Source organism: Cynocephalus volans, chromosome 14, assembly GCF_027409185.1.
Source record: "Cynocephalus volans isolate mCynVol1 chromosome 14, mCynVol1.pri, whole genome shotgun sequence".
Classification (NCBI taxonomy): Eukaryota; Metazoa; Chordata; class Mammalia; order Dermoptera; family Cynocephalidae; genus Cynocephalus; species Cynocephalus volans.
Genome location: NC_084473.1, coordinates 67,506,286 through 67,524,277, shown reverse-complemented (window position 1 = coordinate 67,524,277; position 17,992 = coordinate 67,506,286). Strand labels below are relative to the sequence as shown.

The window sequence follows — 17,992 nt, the reverse complement described above, 5'->3', positions numbered from 1 at the left end:
TTTTTTGGTGGCTGGCGGGTATGGGGATCCAAACCCTTGACCTTGGTGTTATAAACACTGCACTCTAACCAACTGAGCTAACCAGCCAGCCCAGAAATCCGACTTTATTTTATTATTTTTATTTTAATAATTGTTTTTGAAAGATGACCAGTAAGGGGATCTTAACCCTTGGCTTGGTGGTGTCAGCACTACGCTCAGCCAGTGAGGTAACCAGCCAGCCCTATATAGGATCCGAACCCTTAGACTTGGTGTTATCAGCACCGCACTCTCCCGAGTGAGCCACAGGCCAGCCCTAGAAATCTGATTTTAAAACAAACTGTAGAATAACTGATGCACTCAAGTAGGAGAGCTGATGTCCAGGACATGATCCATGCCTTCTAATAACTTACAACAGTCTAAAGACCTGTAGAGGTAGCCACTGTGGATCAACTCTGTCTTCAGTCTTCACCAAGCAGCACAGGCAGCAAAACAGGAAGCTTTACGCTTATCTTCACTGATGAAACTACAGTATCCAGGACAGGAATCAATTTCTGCTCTCCACCGACGTTCATTATTCCCAGGGCCACAATACAAAGTATCATGCCATAACCAGAGCCAGGCTCATAGTAGCCAGGAACAGATAGGTAGGCCACCTAGTTAAGCTGTGCCTAGTTGGCCTTCTTGAATCTGAGCAATCCTCATAACTCTCAAGAACTCATTCATATGAAAAACTGCAAAATGTGCTGCTTACCTGTAATTACCAAACTTAGTGAGGTAAAAATTTTCCCACACTAGAATTGTACCCAGTGCCATAAATCCCAGGAGAGGGCATGATATACCTAAGGTTACTCCTGGTGATGTTTTGCATGAAGTGAACTTAGTTCCACTGACCATGGTTGGGCAGGGATCATTACCCTATGTCACAGGTCACAAGTTAACAGGCAGCCATACAGCATATATGTATGGCAAAGGGGAGGAGGGTAAATGACACACATTATCTGCCTACGTGCCTGGTGCATGGATGCAGACCACAGGCAAGCACCTGGGGTTGGGCTTTAAACCTTCGACTAAAACCACTCCTGAGCCCTCTGGTACACCTGCTGGCAGGTGCACTGAGAATGTACACAGCAAGGGTGCTTGATAACACAATCCAATAAGGGAGAGGGTAAAGTGCATTTATTTTCTTCTATATGTGTTTTTTTTAAAAAAAGGAAAAAAAAGAAGAAAGACTCCTCCCTTCCAGTACCCAATGTCCGCTGGGCTTAGAGGGGGTGGAGCCAGGGCCAGTCCCCTAGGAGAAAGTGTAGGAGTAGAAGGCAATGGCACTGACATTGTAGTCCATGGGGAGGAGGTGCCCGATGTGCTTGGCCCCTAGGCTGGCTCCACCCAGGGCGGAGGAATGCCTCAGCTTCATCAGGGTGAAGCTGGAGAAGGAGTTCTGGGCCTGGATCTCTCTGCCCTGGGTCAGTGCCAAAAGGAAACCTGGAGGGAAGAATACAAGGACAGAGATGAGAAGAGACCAGCAGCCTGTGTGGAGATCAGGGAGGAGGGGAGACAAAGACACCCAGGCTCTGAGGCATTCCTGTGCAGGTGCTCAAGGGGCTCCCATGCCAAGTCCTCAGCACACAGGGCACACCAGGGCAAGCAGGCCCAGTTAACAGCTCTGGGTACTACAGCCAGCAACCCCTGAGGGGCCTGCCCTCCTCATAGCTCCAGAGCACCTGATGCCAGGAACTCCATGATAGCAACGGTGGTCCTTGTGCTACTTCAGAATGTCTAACAAAAACCACAGAGCTGCCTGAGATAAGGCTGCCAGGACTAGGAAGTCATGTTTCCTTCCTTCTGGCTAGGATTATGTTGACTAGGGATGTCACCACAGGTTATCACATGCTGATTAGAACTCTGATTTAAAGTTAGATTTGTCTTCAATTTTTAAAAAGTTATTATTTAATAAGTCATTTGGAATGTAATGTCTTTTCAAGAGTTCTAGGAAGCTGGATGAGACACTGTGAAAGGGCTCAATGGCACAGTGAAGGTTGAGGGCCTTGGCCTGAGGCATCAGTGGCCTGTAGAGGCCTCAGAACCCAACTTCTCCCTGGGGCGGGCAGCTTTCCTTGGGCCACCTCCTTTCCAACCCCATCATCTGTTTGCCCTTCTCCTCGCCCTACCCCAGACTCACCTTCCTTCAGCAGCTCCCAGCTCTTCCACACAGAGCCCACACACAAGATGGGGAGGCCAAGCTCCCCCTGGAACAATACCTGGCCAGAGAGCACAAAATAGATGCTGGAGGCTGACGAAGCCTCTCCAGTGCTGAAGGGGGTAGGTTTCCTAAGACCAACTCACCTTATCCCAGTTACTCTCCCTTTTCCCAAAAGAAACAGAAGGCAGACTCAAGGAAAAGAAAAAAAAAAAAAGGGAGGAAATAGGAGCCACTCATAAAGGCAAGGGAGAGAAGAGGAAGGAAAGAGGGGAGGGAGATGGACAAAGACATAACTGAAAGACAGGGACAGGCACACTAAACCAGTTTACTATATGAACACAGATTACTGACAGAGGAGGCACTTGACCCAAGAACATTCTTGGGTTATAGAAATTTTTCTCATATCCTAAGTTCATTTAAAATAGTGTCCAATTCACACAGGGTTTGAGGGGACAGTCCCATCCCTAATAGGAAAGGGCCAACTCTGGCCCAGCAGCAACCCCCCCTTCATTTTCTACCTCAACTCACCGGGTCAATCTCAGGCAACACTGCTACAACGTGTCTGCCCAGCATCTCCCCAGCCTTCCTGAAGATGTAACGGGAAAGCGGGTCTCCCTGCTGAGCACCTGCAGTAAGGAGGAGGGAAGAAAGAAGCTAGTGAATACGTAGGGAGCTGCCAGTCTTGGGTTACTCTCTCTGTCGCAAGGCAGCAACCATGGGAGCACCTATAGCAAGCACAAGTCTAAATCAGGATGGATGCCCACCTGATGGAGGGTGCACTGGCAAGCCTCCACTGCCACCTCTCAACCCTTAACCCCCAACACACACACCCCAAGTACTTCCCCTCTTGGAGGGGTGCCCTGTATGGAAATGGCTCATTCAAGCACTGAGAAGGGCAGCGCTGGCACCTGGTTTGTACTCCAGCTTACAATAAATTACTATGAATCTGTCTCTACGAGGGTCTCCACTCTGGGAACCCAGGACTACAATTAAGCAACTCACTGGTATTCCGGTCAGTGCCCCCACCCCACCCCTAGAGTCCACTGTTGGTGAGCCCCCTCCTGGCACTGTTCTGGAGGGGCCTCAGTCAAGTGGGACTTAAGAGAGCCTTAGAATGCCCTGAGGCTGCAGAAATCCAAATTCAGGGAGTATGGACCTTATAGTGGAGAAACAGCAATGTGTAGACAAACGAGCCCTATGTTTAGCTTCTCCTGATACCCAACAAAATATGCTTAACCTCTCTATAACCCCTAATTCTTTAAGTATAACTGGTTTAAAAAAAAAAGTTATAGATTTGTCCAAAGGACACTGCTTCATAAACTTCTCAGAAACAGGCATACAGCCTGCACAAGCCATAATAGCTATCAAGGGGAGAATCACAGGTAATACAAAATTGTAAACACAACCTGCATGTCCTGCCTCCATCCCAAGGCCCATCACCAAGGCCCGTGGTGGCAGTGAACAGAGGTCACTTATCGAGAAGGAGACTGGCATCCAGCCCCCATCTGAACCCCACTGCACCCCGCCACCGCCCCCCCCCCCCCCCCCGCCATTAGGGATGTCTTTGGGGAAAAAAGCCAGATAAAACCCTGCTACACCTCCAGTACCTTCTGCAATTTTCCGGCAAAATCCAGCAAACCTGCATTTATCAAAGTCCCTATACAGGTGGGAGAGGATTCCTAGCCGATCTGGCACCTGTGAGAAAGAGAAAGGGCACAAGGTAGCCATCAGAAGCAAAAGAAAAGTCTCAGTTTGCCCACCCAAGCTGACCCCTTCCTAATGTTTCTACTATTTGAAAAGCTTGAATAGTTTTTGGTTTGGGGGAGGGGGGTTCTTTTATGTATTTACTAAGAATATTCATGAGACACAAAGCTAACTGTCACCTCTCATGCCCATGATGTGAGGGCCAGGTTCATACTGGGGCATACCCATTACCAGAAATTACTTTTGTACCCCATGTCCCCACCCAATTATCCCCCCTCCCCACTCTGCTTTGTAGCCCTAGGAATGTTCCCTCCCTCTGTAACTGTGGTCTTTCCTTCCTTTCTCTCTTAGCTCCCACATATGAGTGAGCACATGCGGTATTTATCCCTCTGTGCTTTGCTTATTTCACTCAACATAATTGAATAGTTTTGGTTTTGGGGGTTTTTTAGCTCTAGAAAGTGCAAGGACTTGAGATTTCTCATCTGAGAAGTGTGTTCTGTAGTTCCTTCAGGTACTCTTGAAAAGATTTCTTTGGTCAAAGGAATCTGAGGAACATTGCAAACTGCAACTCTCTCCCTTGGAAAATCACAATGCACATTAGTAAATTAAAGGCTCTGAGAAGTCTTGCAATCAAAAAATCAATTTGTTTCTCCCAAATGTATTTGACCACAGAAGGTCCCTCTTCCACCAAAACTTACACACCCTTAACACCTCTAAGTTCCTAAGATACCAGTGATTCCCTAGAAGACATTTTAGAAAATAGAATGAGGCTGGAGTGGGGGAGAATGCTGGAATTTGAGCACCTTCAGCAATGTACGAAGCATTTTATACATCTCACTTAATCTTTTTATAAGAGTGACTAAAGGATAGAAAAGGGAGCAACTGACATACTAGCAGAGTTTAAAACCAATTGGGTTAGGATAGCTTAACTCCACTTCCTACAGCAACTGCTATAGAAGTGATTTCTCTTCCTGGTATCTCCCTACTCCTCACGTTGGCCCAGGCCAGAGTTCCTCTTTAATCACCAGTCCCTCAGCCCTGAGAATACAGGTCCTACTTTCCAGCATCACTAATCTCTGTCCTTGGTCCCAGCCCCTGCTTGCCTATGTGGCTGGACAAAAAGACTAACTGGCTTTCATGCAGAGAGATATCTATCAAATAAATTTATCTTCCTCCTCTTCCTTCCACCTATCCCTTCCACCTATCCCACCTTTTACCTCTGGTTCTTCTAAAGGTAGCTGTTTCCTAACCCACTACAAATGAGCACAGCACAAGTAAGGAGGAGTCAATCCCCAATGCCCTGGGAAGGAGGCTGCACTTCCCCCAGCCCATCTCTTAATAGGCTCTCCTGACCCATGCAGGCCAGAAGCAGCTCACCATCCAACACACTTGTTCAGACTCTACTTGCTGTCTCTGCCTCCTGACCTCACCCTGAACTTTTCATCTTAGCCTAGAATGCTATCTGCTTTCACCTTCCAGTAGGTTTTAGCTGCCCAAGAATGAAGTCTAACTAACCACTTGTCCCCAAATCACCCCTTCCTCATGACTGACACTCTCCTGGAGCACACTGCCCACATCATTCTGAATCTTGTCCTCACCTACGACTTCTCCACTCCACCTCTTATCACAACTCATCTTGATCTCCCTTTGGCCCACCAGGTCCCTCTCCTGCATGCACTCCTGCTCAGAGTCTCCTACTGCCCTACCCCAGGTGTGCATGTTTATTGGGGGCAAAAGGAATACCTGGAAATAGTTGAACATGGCCTGTTTGACGTAGCCAATATCATGAGGAGCCGCCTCTAGGTTGTCAATGGAGTCAAACACTATTTTCACTGCTTGATGTGCGATCCAGTATGCTGCAGAGAGCAGAGAGGGCTAAGAAGATAGGGGCAATCTCTCTGAGCTCCCCAGGAAAAAAACTCAGACCTAGATAGGGTTAGTGATATGCTCAGGTTTTATAGCAAATTAGGTTTCCTGATTTCCAGCCTGGGGGGCCTCTAATCAAACTGTATCTGACTGACTCAGCCATGGGAAAGCTGGAGGGAGAAGATGGAATAGGTGTCACACTAACTTGCTCTGTGTCACACTAACTCCCACTCAAAGATAAGACAAGGTCAGTCAGCTGTCACAAACACCACTGGAGACACTGCCATGAGTTGGATCCCAAAGGCCCCAATGAAAATGTACACAATGTTATCTATAAACAAGTAATGGTGGGAGTGTCCTCTACACCCCTTTTCCATGAGCAGACTGGCATCTCCTGGCATCTATAACCTTAACCTTCATATTTCAGCTCCTAAGGACTCTAAAAGTCAACACAGGTAGGCCATGGCTATTGTGCTAAGGTATGAATCTGAATTCCAGGCGCAAATACTGCTGAAGAGCAAGGTCAGCAGTTAGTCCAGCATTTGCATCTCTTTGATCTCACAGTCATTATCCTATATTTCTAACGGTCAGGTTCAGGAGCTGTACCCAGAACACCCCAGGGGGTCAGTGGGTGTAGGTCAGGGCAAAGAAAGATGGGGAGCTGCAGGAAGGGAAGGGTTCAGGACCCTGAGCCAGGCCCAGGTGGGGTAAGCTCACCTGAGCCCTCGTCCCCCATCATGTGGCCCCAGCCGCCGCAGCCACTCTCAGAGCCATCAGGGTTGATGAGCCTGCAGTTGGAGCCTGTCCCAGAGATGAGCACGATCCCACCTGGATAAAGGGTAAGGGAAGCTCAGCATGGCCAAGGCCCTGCATAGAGCAACAGCTTCTGACTGTTGCAGAAAGACAGAAACCAGCCCCAGGCAAAGGGATCACCACCCAGTCTTGTAGAGAATACTGTCCCAGATAGTTTCCTGCCTGAAGAGGCCTGGATTTCAGAGAAACTCCAACTGTACAGAGCCCTTCTCTGGGGGACAGAGAAACACGAATCCGCACTCGAGGAAATGTGGCTCCTTGCCAGCCAGTCTTCAAGTGACTCTTCCTGCTTTTCTCAGTACCTACTGTGTGACAGAGATTGTGCCTGGCCTTGTTCTCACAGTGACACTCATTCAATATCCTAAACCACCTTATGAATACAATTACTCCCATTTTATAGATTAGGACATTGAAATTCAGGGAGTTCCATAAGTTACAGAAGCTGGGATTCCAACACCAATCCCATGATGCTGCCTCTCCTTACACTAGCACAGAGCTCCCCCCAGCTGGCCTTCATCACCACACTGCCCCCAGGGACTCTTTCCTCTGTTTATGCTTGACTCTCCTCGCTTCCCATCAAGATACCTTTCCTGCCCTTCCTCCTCCTGTCCAGTCCTTGCTCTAGCAGGGACTTAAGCTCATGAAAGGAGAGTTGGGGGTAATGTTACAGAGGCTGCCTTCCAGATATTTGCAAGACAAGTTTTGCTACTTACATCTAAGGGGCTTTCCCAAGAAAACCAGTTCTCAACCTCACCCCTCCCTCCACCTCCTCACCATCCGGCGTAGCTGTGGCGATGGAGCCGGCGGCGTCGGTGGTGATTAAGTAGCTTTCGCTCAGGTAGGGAAATCGGTCCCTCAGCTCCTCCATCAGGATCCTCACCGCATCCTCCTGCTCCCCACCGCTCAGGGATAGGCCCTAGGCCACGCGGGAGGTGAGCAGGAAAGCAGAACCCCAGCCCCAGCTCCTTTCTCAACCCCCGCCCCTCCTGATGCCTGCCTCCTGCTCATCCAGCCCCAGTCCTCCTCCTGCCCCACACAGTGACCTCTCAGATGGCCGCAGCTGCAAGGACAACTTGGACTGGGAATGGAGAGAGGAAAGAGGGGATTCAACAATGCCAGGTTGGAGCTTGTGAGGACAAGAGTGAAAAATCAGGCAGGGGAGCAAGATGAGGGGAGATAGAGAGATAAGCTTGCAGGGTTATTATGCCTACAGAACATCTCACTTGCATGTCCAGGGAGTAGCCAGAGCTACAGCAACTTGGAAGAAAGATCTGAGCTAGGGACACTACTAGCTAACGTTTAATGAGTGCTCATGGGGCAGGCTCTATGATAACCATTTTGGGATGTATCATGTCATTTTAACCTTCCCAACAACTCTGAGGTACCTACTGCTATCCACATTTTCCAATGAGGAAACTGAGGCTAAGAGAAAGTAAGTAACCTGCGTAGGGTCATACAGATGGCAAAGCTGACATTCAAACCAAGGTCTCAAAGGCTCTCCAAAGCCCCATGCTCTTCCAATACACCTGTGGCTTGTAGATGGCAACTGAAGCCACAAGAATGAGCGAGATCATGAGAGTTTATATACCAGAGACTAAGCCTTGGAGGCGTTTTCCTCTACAGTCATCAAACTCATCTAGTCCAAACTTGCTACCTGTCTCAGTGTTGCTATGGCTTAATTCCCAGGTTCTATCCCAGACTCACCAAGCTTCGAAGCGGTACAAGAGGATCCACCCCTGCTTTCCGTTTGGCCCTGTTCACCATCTCATTGATCCTTTCCACACACTTGTCCGTCCCGATCAGCTGGCCCCAGTCAAGAGAAGGAGGAGTTACAAAGGGTTGCAGGATGTGTGTTGCCCATACAGGCTGCTCTATGAGCCCCAGCCACCACCTCAACAGGAGTTAGAGAATAAAACCAGAACCAAGCCCTATGGTCCCCTCAGTGTGGCTTTTACCCAGTGGTTTGTGCTCAGTCCATCTGCTTCTGCCAGGATCTGTCCATCCTCAGAGAGTAAAAGGACCTTGGACCGTGTGCCTCCCCTACAGAACACAAGAGGGCACTCAGTCCTGCTTAGAAACACCTGCAGATAGAGCTAAACTTGTGCTATCCTTGCCCCAGGGAGAACCCAGGGTGATGGAGAAGTCGGCTTCAGCAAACACAATTACCATTCCCAAACCCACTGTAGTTTGGTGTCTGCTGTACTCTTGAACCAAAACGTAGTTCTTACTCATCTTCCCTTGGGGATGTCCCACTTATCCTGCAAGACACTACTTATATATCACCTATTCCTTGAAACCTCTGATGCGTGGCCTACCCCCACACATTAGTTAAGCCTCTATTATTTAAGGTCTCACAGTGCCCACACAGCTATTAAAGATTCCTCTATATTTTGAATGTCAATTTGCTTTATATCTCTCACTAGACTATGAGCTCTACTGGATCAAGCTCTGGATCATTTATCTATCCTTGTAACTAGCACAATGCCTGGTACAGGCAATGATCGGTAAATATGGCTAAAAAGAATGGTACATTTCTCTGCTTCTCTCACAACAGCTAAAGGATGACTTTGAAGATCTAGTTCCAGCTGCCAAGGTCTTCAAGACACCCCTGAAAGAAATGCTGCCCAGATAGCAGGGAGCATTTGTTTATACTTAAGCAACTAAACCCTCAAATGCTGATTACTGGGGGTAATGGTAGTTTAGAGGAAAGGGGTGGGATGTATGTTTCTTTATTGATCAGTACTTTAGGAATGTCTTAGGACATTGAAGACTGTTGATCTAATTCAAAGATAACATTAAGTTTCAAGGGGTAGTTAATGCCTGAGATGGCAGACTGAATATCCAAAAGAATCTCTTGAGACACTGGAAAAAAATGGGTCATATCTTACAGCTGAATATAACAGGGATGAATGCAAACTTCTATACTTGGGGGGGGGTGGGTTGTTTGTTTGTTTGTTCTTTTTTTTTTTTTTTTTTTTTAAAGATGACCGGTAAGGGGATCTTAACCCTTGACTGGTGTTGTCAGCACCATGCTCAGCCAGTGAGCTAACCAGCCATCCCTATATAGGATCCGAACCCGCGGCCTTGGTGTTATCAGCACCACTCTCCGGAGTGAGCCACGAGCTGGCCTGTTTGTTTGTTTTTAAAGGTATTACAGGGCCGAGCCCGTGGCGCACTCGGGAGAGTGCGGTGCTGGGAGCGCGGCGACGCTCCCGCCGCGGGTTCGGATCCTATACGGGACTGGCCGGTGCACTCACTGGCTGAGTGCCGGTCACGAAAAAGACAAAAAATAAATAAATAAATAAACAAAGGTATTACAGATACAAGACAGAGAAAAGATTTTGGGGTCTGTGAATCGCAGTGAAATGTGGCTGCCAGAGAAGTGAATCCTATCTCACACTGAAAAGTACAGTGCCCCAGCTGAGAAGAGAGCCACCCTCTACTACGCCCTGATTCAACACACCCAGATTCACAGAATGTCACTGGCAGGGGAGTTGGCGATTATCTTGTTCATCCCTGTCCTCACTTTACGCATATGGTAACTGAAGCCCAGAGAGGACAAATGTCCTGCCCACAGCCATACCCAGAGATAGAGTTATTACAAAAAGTCCAGTAGACGAGCTTCTGAGCAGGAAAAATGCAAGAACAACATGGGTTCAATCTACTGTGAGGAGCCTGGAGTGTCCACAGGAATGCAGGAGTTTCAGGCATCAGGACAAGCAAGCACTCTGGCTCAGAGCTGCTCAGCTCCCAGATACCCTATGGCAAAGCTGTTTTCGCAGCTTCTGCCCCACTCCCACTCCCCACTCCAGGAACTTCACACCTGACACCTGTTCAGCAAAACTCTCCAGGATCGGGAATGGGAAAAGCAGCTGCTTCTTCAGCGCGAGAAGGAGGAGTGGGTCGTCAGTGGGAAAAGGGGGCGTGGTTCCGCCGTGAAACACAAAAGACCCCCCCCCAGGGCGTGGCCGTGGCAGTCTCAGAGTCCGTGCAAAGCACACGTCCACAAGCGGAAAGGCACCACTGTGCGTGCACATACCCCTCCTCCACAAGGCCCCGCAGCCCAAAAGCCTAAAGTGGCCGGACATTGAGGCGCGAGGCCATCTGCCTGTGGACCTGGCCACGACTTTCCGCCCCGCCCTCGGGCCCGGCACGGCCCAGGCCGCCCCTCTCGGGCTCCCTCCGCCGAGTCGCACTCACCCCTCCACACCTCCGTAGAGAGCGGCCATGTTACTGTCACCGCCGCCGCTGGTCCCGCCGTCTGTTCCTTCCCACCTAACGCTTCCTTCCCTCCAGCCTGATCGGCACCGCCCGCCTCAGGTGACCGCCCGCGCAGTCCAGCTGACTGCCAGAGCGCGTGCGCGGGGCGTGGCGCCGTGGACCGCCCCTTGTCTCAGGCTGACTCCAACCCGCGTGACTCGCCACTGCCCAGCCCGCCCTGCCCCTCAGCTCCCGGAAGTTGCTGGCGGCCCCGCGCGGCGCGTGCGCATTGCTTGCAGACGGTGACGCAGACAGTGACGCGCGAGTGGTTAGAGCCCCACGGACACGTGGGATCAGGGAGCCGCGCGCAAACCAAGCGGTCCTCTGAATCCTTCACAGAAATCACTATAATGTACGTGGCGATGGCGAGAGTCACGTGTGCACACACAGACACCAGCACTGATTGTTACGCTCCGCTCGTGTGAATGTACGGAACCCGGAGGAACTAGAAACCGGTTGGAAAAGGGGAAAAGCCCGCGAGGCTGTCCTGGCAGCCCTGAGAAGGATCCCTTCAGCTATTGCTAACCACGCAGTTTAGTTCTTTTGCAGAGGGTATTTGGGGGGACATAGACTGCCGGGCAAACTAGTAGATACGGTTTTACAAGTCTTTTATTACCTTTCGGTTACGAACCCGCTTCCCTTCCTTACACTGCGCCGGGAAAGGGAAGGGGAGCCCAAAGGGGGAAATTACTGGCCAGATCTGGGAGACAAGCTATGGCTACTGCGGGCCTTCTCAGGCTCCTTCAGCAGTTCTGGGCCCGCGAGGGGCAATTTCGTGGGCCGGGAGGGGGTTAGCTACCCCTGGCATCCCTTCGGGAACATCAGCCTAGCAACTGCTCCTCCGCAGGGCAGCTCTAAGGCTGGCCTGTCCCATGTCTAACCCTCAATTTTCCCCCTTGACCTGCTTGCCATCTTCCTGTAGAGAAATCCTGGACTAGAACCCTCTTTCCCTGATAACCAACTGGGTCTGGTTATGCTTTGGTGTGACAATTTGGCGTACAGGTGCTTTTTAAAGCACAAGAGTAAAAAATAAATTACTACATGATAGCAAATATCAGAGAGAGGGGTAGGATTTTTTTTATGCCCGCCTATGCCATTTTCATTCATATCACATCAGAGCTGGAAGGGACTTAATCCAGCATGCACATATTTTTAGGATAAAGGAACTAATAGATTGTAGTGAGATTAAACTGGGCAGGATTTTTGGAGGAGACGAGATTGTAGGTGGATTTTAAAAGAACCGTTCTTTTACTGCAATAGCGCAATGAGCCTTGGAACGTATGTGTATGATAATGTTCAAGTTTGCCTTTGTATTGCTTTTTTAGAAAAGAAAGCAAAAGGGAAAGTGCACGGGTTTGAAGACAAGGACTGAGTTCACCATTTACTCGGTGGTGAATTAGTCATTACTGCTGCTTCTCATCTACAAAATGAAGATGATAAACATCCACCTACCGTAGCTAACACGAGATTTGTGGCGCACTCGGGAGGGTGCGGCGCTGGAGCACAGCGACGCTCCCGCCGCGGGTTCGGATCCTATATAGGAATGGCCGGTGCGCTCACTGGCTGAGTGCCGGTCACGAAAAAAAAAACCAAAACAAAACAAAACGAGATTTAAATATCAAAAGAATTTTGGAAACTGTAAAGTACTTCACGGATCTGAACTAATTTTTATTGACATTAGTAATTAGTGTTTACTGTCTTGCACAGTATGTGATTGTTGAGTACTTGAAATGTGGCTAGTCCAAAGTGAGACATGCTATCAGTGTCAAGTACACATAGGATTCCCAAGACTAAGTACCAAAAAAGAATGTGAAATGTCTATTAATCATTTTTATATGAATTACATGTTGAAATATAGTGGGTTAAGATGATATATTATTAAAACTAATTTTGCCAGTCTTTTTATCTTTTTAAACATAACTACTAGAAAATTCTAAATTTCACAGGTGGCTCATATTTGTGGCAGTCATTATACTTCTGTCATATAGTGCTGTTTTATATCTTGTCTCCTATTCCATTCAGATCAGAGGATTTCAGAATCACTGAGTGCCTGTTTATGAAATAAATAATGGCCATATGCTGGATTTAAAGAAAGAGTTGAGTAAAAGATTAATACTACTACTATACATTTAAGTTGCACATTATAATTTTATAAAACTCCTCTTTATGTTTATCTTGTTTGATCATCCTAAAAACTTTATGAGAATGCCAGCAATTTCTAAGCACATATTTACAAGTGAAGAAACTGAGGCTCAGAAATCAATGTAATTAGGCTAGGCTCACACAAATAATAAATTTGCTTCTATTATGGGTGTGAGTAGTTACCATAATGGCAAGGAAATAAAGATGTTGCAATACAGGAAGTTGTTAATTCGCCTCTACGTAGCTTTGTAGAAGTTTAATTCCCCTTTGTGCAGAGCTTGCAACATCCCAGCAGCTACTCCCATGATGCTCACAAGGTTGGCACAATCCTCTAAGAATATGCAAGCTGCAGTCTTGTTCTCTGTCCTCTCTACTTTGTCCCATGATCCCAGGGAAGCCATAGTTACAAGGTTGGGGGAATGGGAGTGGTAAGAGGGACAGTGGGAAAATATCTTCTCTCCCAAATCCAGTTACTATTTTGGGGAAGAGGACTTTTGGCCCCACGGTCCTTGACAGATTATGTTGACTTACAGACACAGCCACATCTGTTTTTACTCACCATGGTATTTTCAGGGCTAACCTCAGTACCAGGCACATAAGAGCTTCATAAATAGTTTTGAGAGTGTTTTTAAACTATAAAGCACTATTGCCACAAACATGAGGCGTAGTAAATGCCCACTGTGAACTGAAGAAGGGAGCAAGCAAATTTCATGGCAGAGACAATTTGCAGAACAGATTGAGGAGAGAAAGACATGGAAAAAACAAGTGAAATTGTGAACTGGGGAAGCAGGAGTTGAACAAGTGGTCAGCGGGTCTCAAAGGGATCGAGCTCTAATCCATCCTGCATCAGGAAGTTGTGGTACATGTATGACCTCAGCACTGTGCTTTAGAATTAATCTGGCAGCTTCCTTATAGTAGGACAAATGAAAGAGGAGAATGGAACAGGGAGACACTTGGAAGGCTGGGCAACGGCCCAGGCAGGAGATGAACAAAGAAGTGATAAGGGAACAGGGTGGAGCAGGAGCCACAGAGAGGCATTCAAATGGGGGTCATGCTGATATCTCTCTCTGTCGATCTGGGATGAGGAAAGAGAGAGAGGCTGGAGTTCACTGTCCCAGAATGAAAGAGAGAGGGGCGAGGTGCTTCCTTACTAAGGGTGGAGGTGGGACTCTGGGGCTGGCTAGTAGCTGCAAAGCAACAGAAGGTCTCTTCCAGAACTATAGGACCGCCAGGACCAACCCAGAAGGAGCAGGAAATACACGGGGTCCCCAGAGTGCAGAAGCAGGTGTAGACAACTGGCATAAACATTCTGCCCTTCAAGTCTCTTCAGCCATGTGAAGGAAGAGAAGGAAAGGAGGGCCCATACCTGCCCTGATCTGAAGTTGTTCTGACGGCTGTGGATCTCATGCCAGGGCAGCAACCCAAGCAAATCAGGTTGGTTTATCCCTTTTCTTTCCTGAATGTATGGATGTCTATGTGTGAGTTTATATGCATGTCTTGGCCGTGTTGATCTATTTGTAGGTGTGTACATTATTATTTATATATTTAAATTTGTCTTTGTATATTTTTGTGATTGAATATGTCTGCAGATGCATGTATTTGAGATAATGTCTTTATGTACACAGAACTAAAATTAACATTTCAGTTCTTGAAGGAACTTGAGCAATCCTGCATGTCTAGGCACTTTTGGGCAGGTACATACATGTGCAAATATAGCTTGTGCTGGAATTACAGTGTTCTGCCCCAGCTGGCCCATGCCAGCTCACAAAGACCCAATTCTGTGCACATCTCTCCCACTTCCATTTGGTGATATCATGTTGGTAGCTTGAAATCACCATGGTGGGAGTATTTATAATAACCACAGAAATCAGTAAGTGCTACAGATCACATTGCTGATATTATTGTTTTCCAGAAAGCTGGCTGTTAAACATTTACCAGCACACCACTGGGTATATGTTTTAGGCACATGAGAATATCCATGGTCTGTGTATATCGGTGTATAAGTACATATATGAAAGTATGTACCTGTGTAGTGGGTTCAATTTTTTATAGACTACAAACTCAGGGGTGCAAAAACATAACTATTTCCCTACAACTGAACTTGAGTTCCGTCTCAATCTTTCACTTTCCCTAGTAGCAGAAAGCTTAATCTCTTAATCTAATCACTTACAGGTGAACTCAGTCATTTCAGGTTTCAACTTAGATCCAACACCTGTCCTCCTCTTGGCTCCCCAGGGTGGCATGTGAGGGCCAGGGTTAAACAGCACTGCAGCAGCAGTGAGGAGGGGCATCCACCGGCATCTGCTGAGGTGAGCAGTTTTCCCTTTGGGGACTTTGGTCATTGGCGTCCAGTCTCCTGACATCTCCTGATATTCCCTAGGCCTCATGAGCCCCCCAGTTGCCTTGTCTGCGCTGCCATTTCTGGAACTTGTCCTCTTGTCAAGTGTCAGGGGTCTTTATGTCTGCCTTCTTCTGAGCTCCTGAGCTCTCCCTCCAGTCTGTTTCCTCCAGGAATCAGAAAAAAAGACAAGGAGCATTTTGTCACCTAAGTACTTAACACCCCATAAGACAAACTGTATACCCATTTTTATAGAGGCAGGAATTCTCAGAGGATAGGGGCTTCATAGTAGGTCAAGCTGGGGGTTGAACCCCATTCTCTCTGACTCTAAAGCCTGTACCTTTTCCACCCTACCAGACTGCCACAGTTTCCTGTGAATTATGGGCACTTAGTACATGCTTTTGGTCATCATGGGTTAGAACACTGGTGCTTGAATAATCATAGAATCCCCAATTCCATTGGACCTTGCACCAACTATTACCTCTCTTGATACTGTGGTACAGCAGGAAACCCAAAAATAAGTGCATAGAGAAAAGGCTGTGAGGTTGAACCAATATGAACTCTATGCGATGTAAAGCCAGAGGGATAAGTCACAGACTTCCTCTCCCCAGCCTGTACTGTTCCTTTATCAGGATTTAGTTCTCTGGCTCCTAGCTGGAGCCCTGGGTATGGAACTTCCTGAGCTACCAGCATTATGTGCCCCAGGAAAGAGGGACAAAGGACTCGGCAGTGGGGTGGATTCTCCCAGAACAGACCTCCTCTGGAACAAAGTCCAGAAAGTCCCACTGCAAAGGTGGAGGTGGGGGGCTCAACTCTCCCAGGCTCCTGCCTTGCTCATTAGCAAATGTGGGAAATCCATAGTCCCCCTTTTATAAAATTGTATTTCTTTCTTTAAAATAAATAATTGTAATTTTTATTGAGGCAATTGTATATTCACATACAGTCATAAGACATACTACAAAGAGATCTCAGTTTCCCACAATGGTAACATCTTGCACAACTGTAGTACGATATCACAACCCAGATATTGCCATAGATACAATCCATCAATTTTTCATATTTCTCCAGTTTTACCAGTGCCCATTTTTATAAGTATGTGTGAGTGTGTGGTTAGTTCTACACAGTCTTCCCACATGTGTAGGTTTGTGTATCCACCACCACAGTCAAGGTATGGAACAGGTCCACCTCCACAAGGATTCTGACAATTGTCCTTTTATACTCACACTCCCTCCCTTCCCCCCCACTCCTGCCTCTGACCCCTGGCAGCAACTACTTTGTTCTCCATTTCCAAAATTTTGTTATTTCAAGAACGACATATGCCTGGAATCATACAGTACGTACCCTTTTCTCACCAGCATAATTCCCTGGAGATTCATCCAAACTGTTGTATGTCTCAGTAGTAGCTCCTTACTGTAAGTAGGAGTCCATGGAATGGATGTGGTGTATTTCTTTTTAGTGAATGCACAAACACAAGAATCTGCACACTTTACATAATGTTATGTAGTCATGGCTCCTTATCTGTGAACCCAGGAGCCTCACAAAGGAACCTGGGAAATGAGGAGCAATTCTATGTTTTGTCATCAACCCTTGAGGCCTTGTATATGAGCATCTATCCTCAGGCCCAGAGGGACTATCTGCTGGGAAAGCGGCCTGATAAGAGCCCAGCCTCCTGAGCTGTGGGGGTGGGGACCTCAGGATGGAGGGAAGAGGTAGACCAGGCTGAGGCCAGACTAGTGCCTGTCTAGCACTAGAGCTTCTCTTGATGTTCAGACTTCTGGTGGACAGACACTGAAATGGACGGCTGCTGGGTGGGGATGGGCAGAGAGAAGCTTCTGGGAGTAGGTCACCACCTCTTCCAGCACCAGCTGTTATCCAGGGATGGGGGCAAGTGCAGGGGTAGCCGCAGAATCAGACAGGTCTCTGCCAGGAGGACTCCTTGGAGGAGATGGAAATGCAGGACAGAGACAACTCTGGGGCTTTGTCCTCAGCTCCTGGAGCCAAGCCCGGCTAGGACCCCCTAAGTGTAAGCAGCCCAAGCCTGAGACTGAGTTAGGGAGGGCCTCTGGAAGAGCACATGAGAGAGGGACAGTCCCTGGGAAAATGGAGGAAGAGGTTGGGGGAGGTTAAGGAAGCAGAGGTTGGGAGACTTGCTCCAGGGCAGGCAGCTGTCCCAACTGGCAACTCCGTGCTAGGTGCCCAAAAGACTCATCTTTCAGCATCTTCTTTCCAGAATCCTGAGGGTTCTCAGCTCCTATCCAACTTATCAATCCATTGGTCACAGTGGCGTGTATGTGAGTGAAGCCTGCTCCCATCTAAACTGATCTCCTCAGCACCCCTTACTGACACTCTCTGGAGTGGGGAGGTGGGAAGACACCAGTGTTTGGCCAGGCTGTGGGGAGAAGACATGGGGTCTCACAGACTGGCTGTTGAGGCAATGTGTAAACTTCTGGAAAGCTAAATAAGGAGCAAGAATAGTCACAAGGAGGCAACAAGTGAGTCTGGTGAGGACCGGGGACTCTAGAGAAGAAAGGGGTTAGAATGGACTAGAGCAATCAGGAAGGCTTCCTGGAGGCAGGGATATTAACTGGGTCTTGACAGTCAGGTAAGAATGGATAGGCAGAGAGAAGGGTCAGGAAGGGCTCTTGGAGTGAAACAAGGTTGCAGGGGGGTTTAGACAAGAAGAAGGGAGA

The 17,992-nt window shown here is 48.0% G+C and overlaps 1 protein-coding gene across 1 annotated transcript; it reads right to left on the bottom strand.

The window, feature by feature from the left end:
* Positions 1-1,138: 1,138 nt before the first annotated feature.
* On the bottom strand, positions 1,139-10,975 carry NAGK (N-acetylglucosamine kinase). Its single transcript, XM_063078498.1, has 10 exons — positions 10,763-10,975; positions 8,518-8,602; positions 8,267-8,365; positions 7,337-7,478; positions 6,467-6,577; positions 5,627-5,739; positions 3,787-3,874; positions 2,708-2,805; positions 2,159-2,237; positions 1,139-1,461 (listed from the first exon to the last, which is right to left on the bottom strand). The coding sequence occupies exons 1-10, from the start codon at positions 10,789-10,791 to the stop codon at positions 1,271-1,273; spliced, it is 1,035 nt and encodes a 344-aa protein (XP_062934568.1). The 5' UTR covers positions 10,792-10,975; the 3' UTR covers positions 1,139-1,270.
* Positions 10,976-17,992: the final 7,017 nt, after the last annotated feature.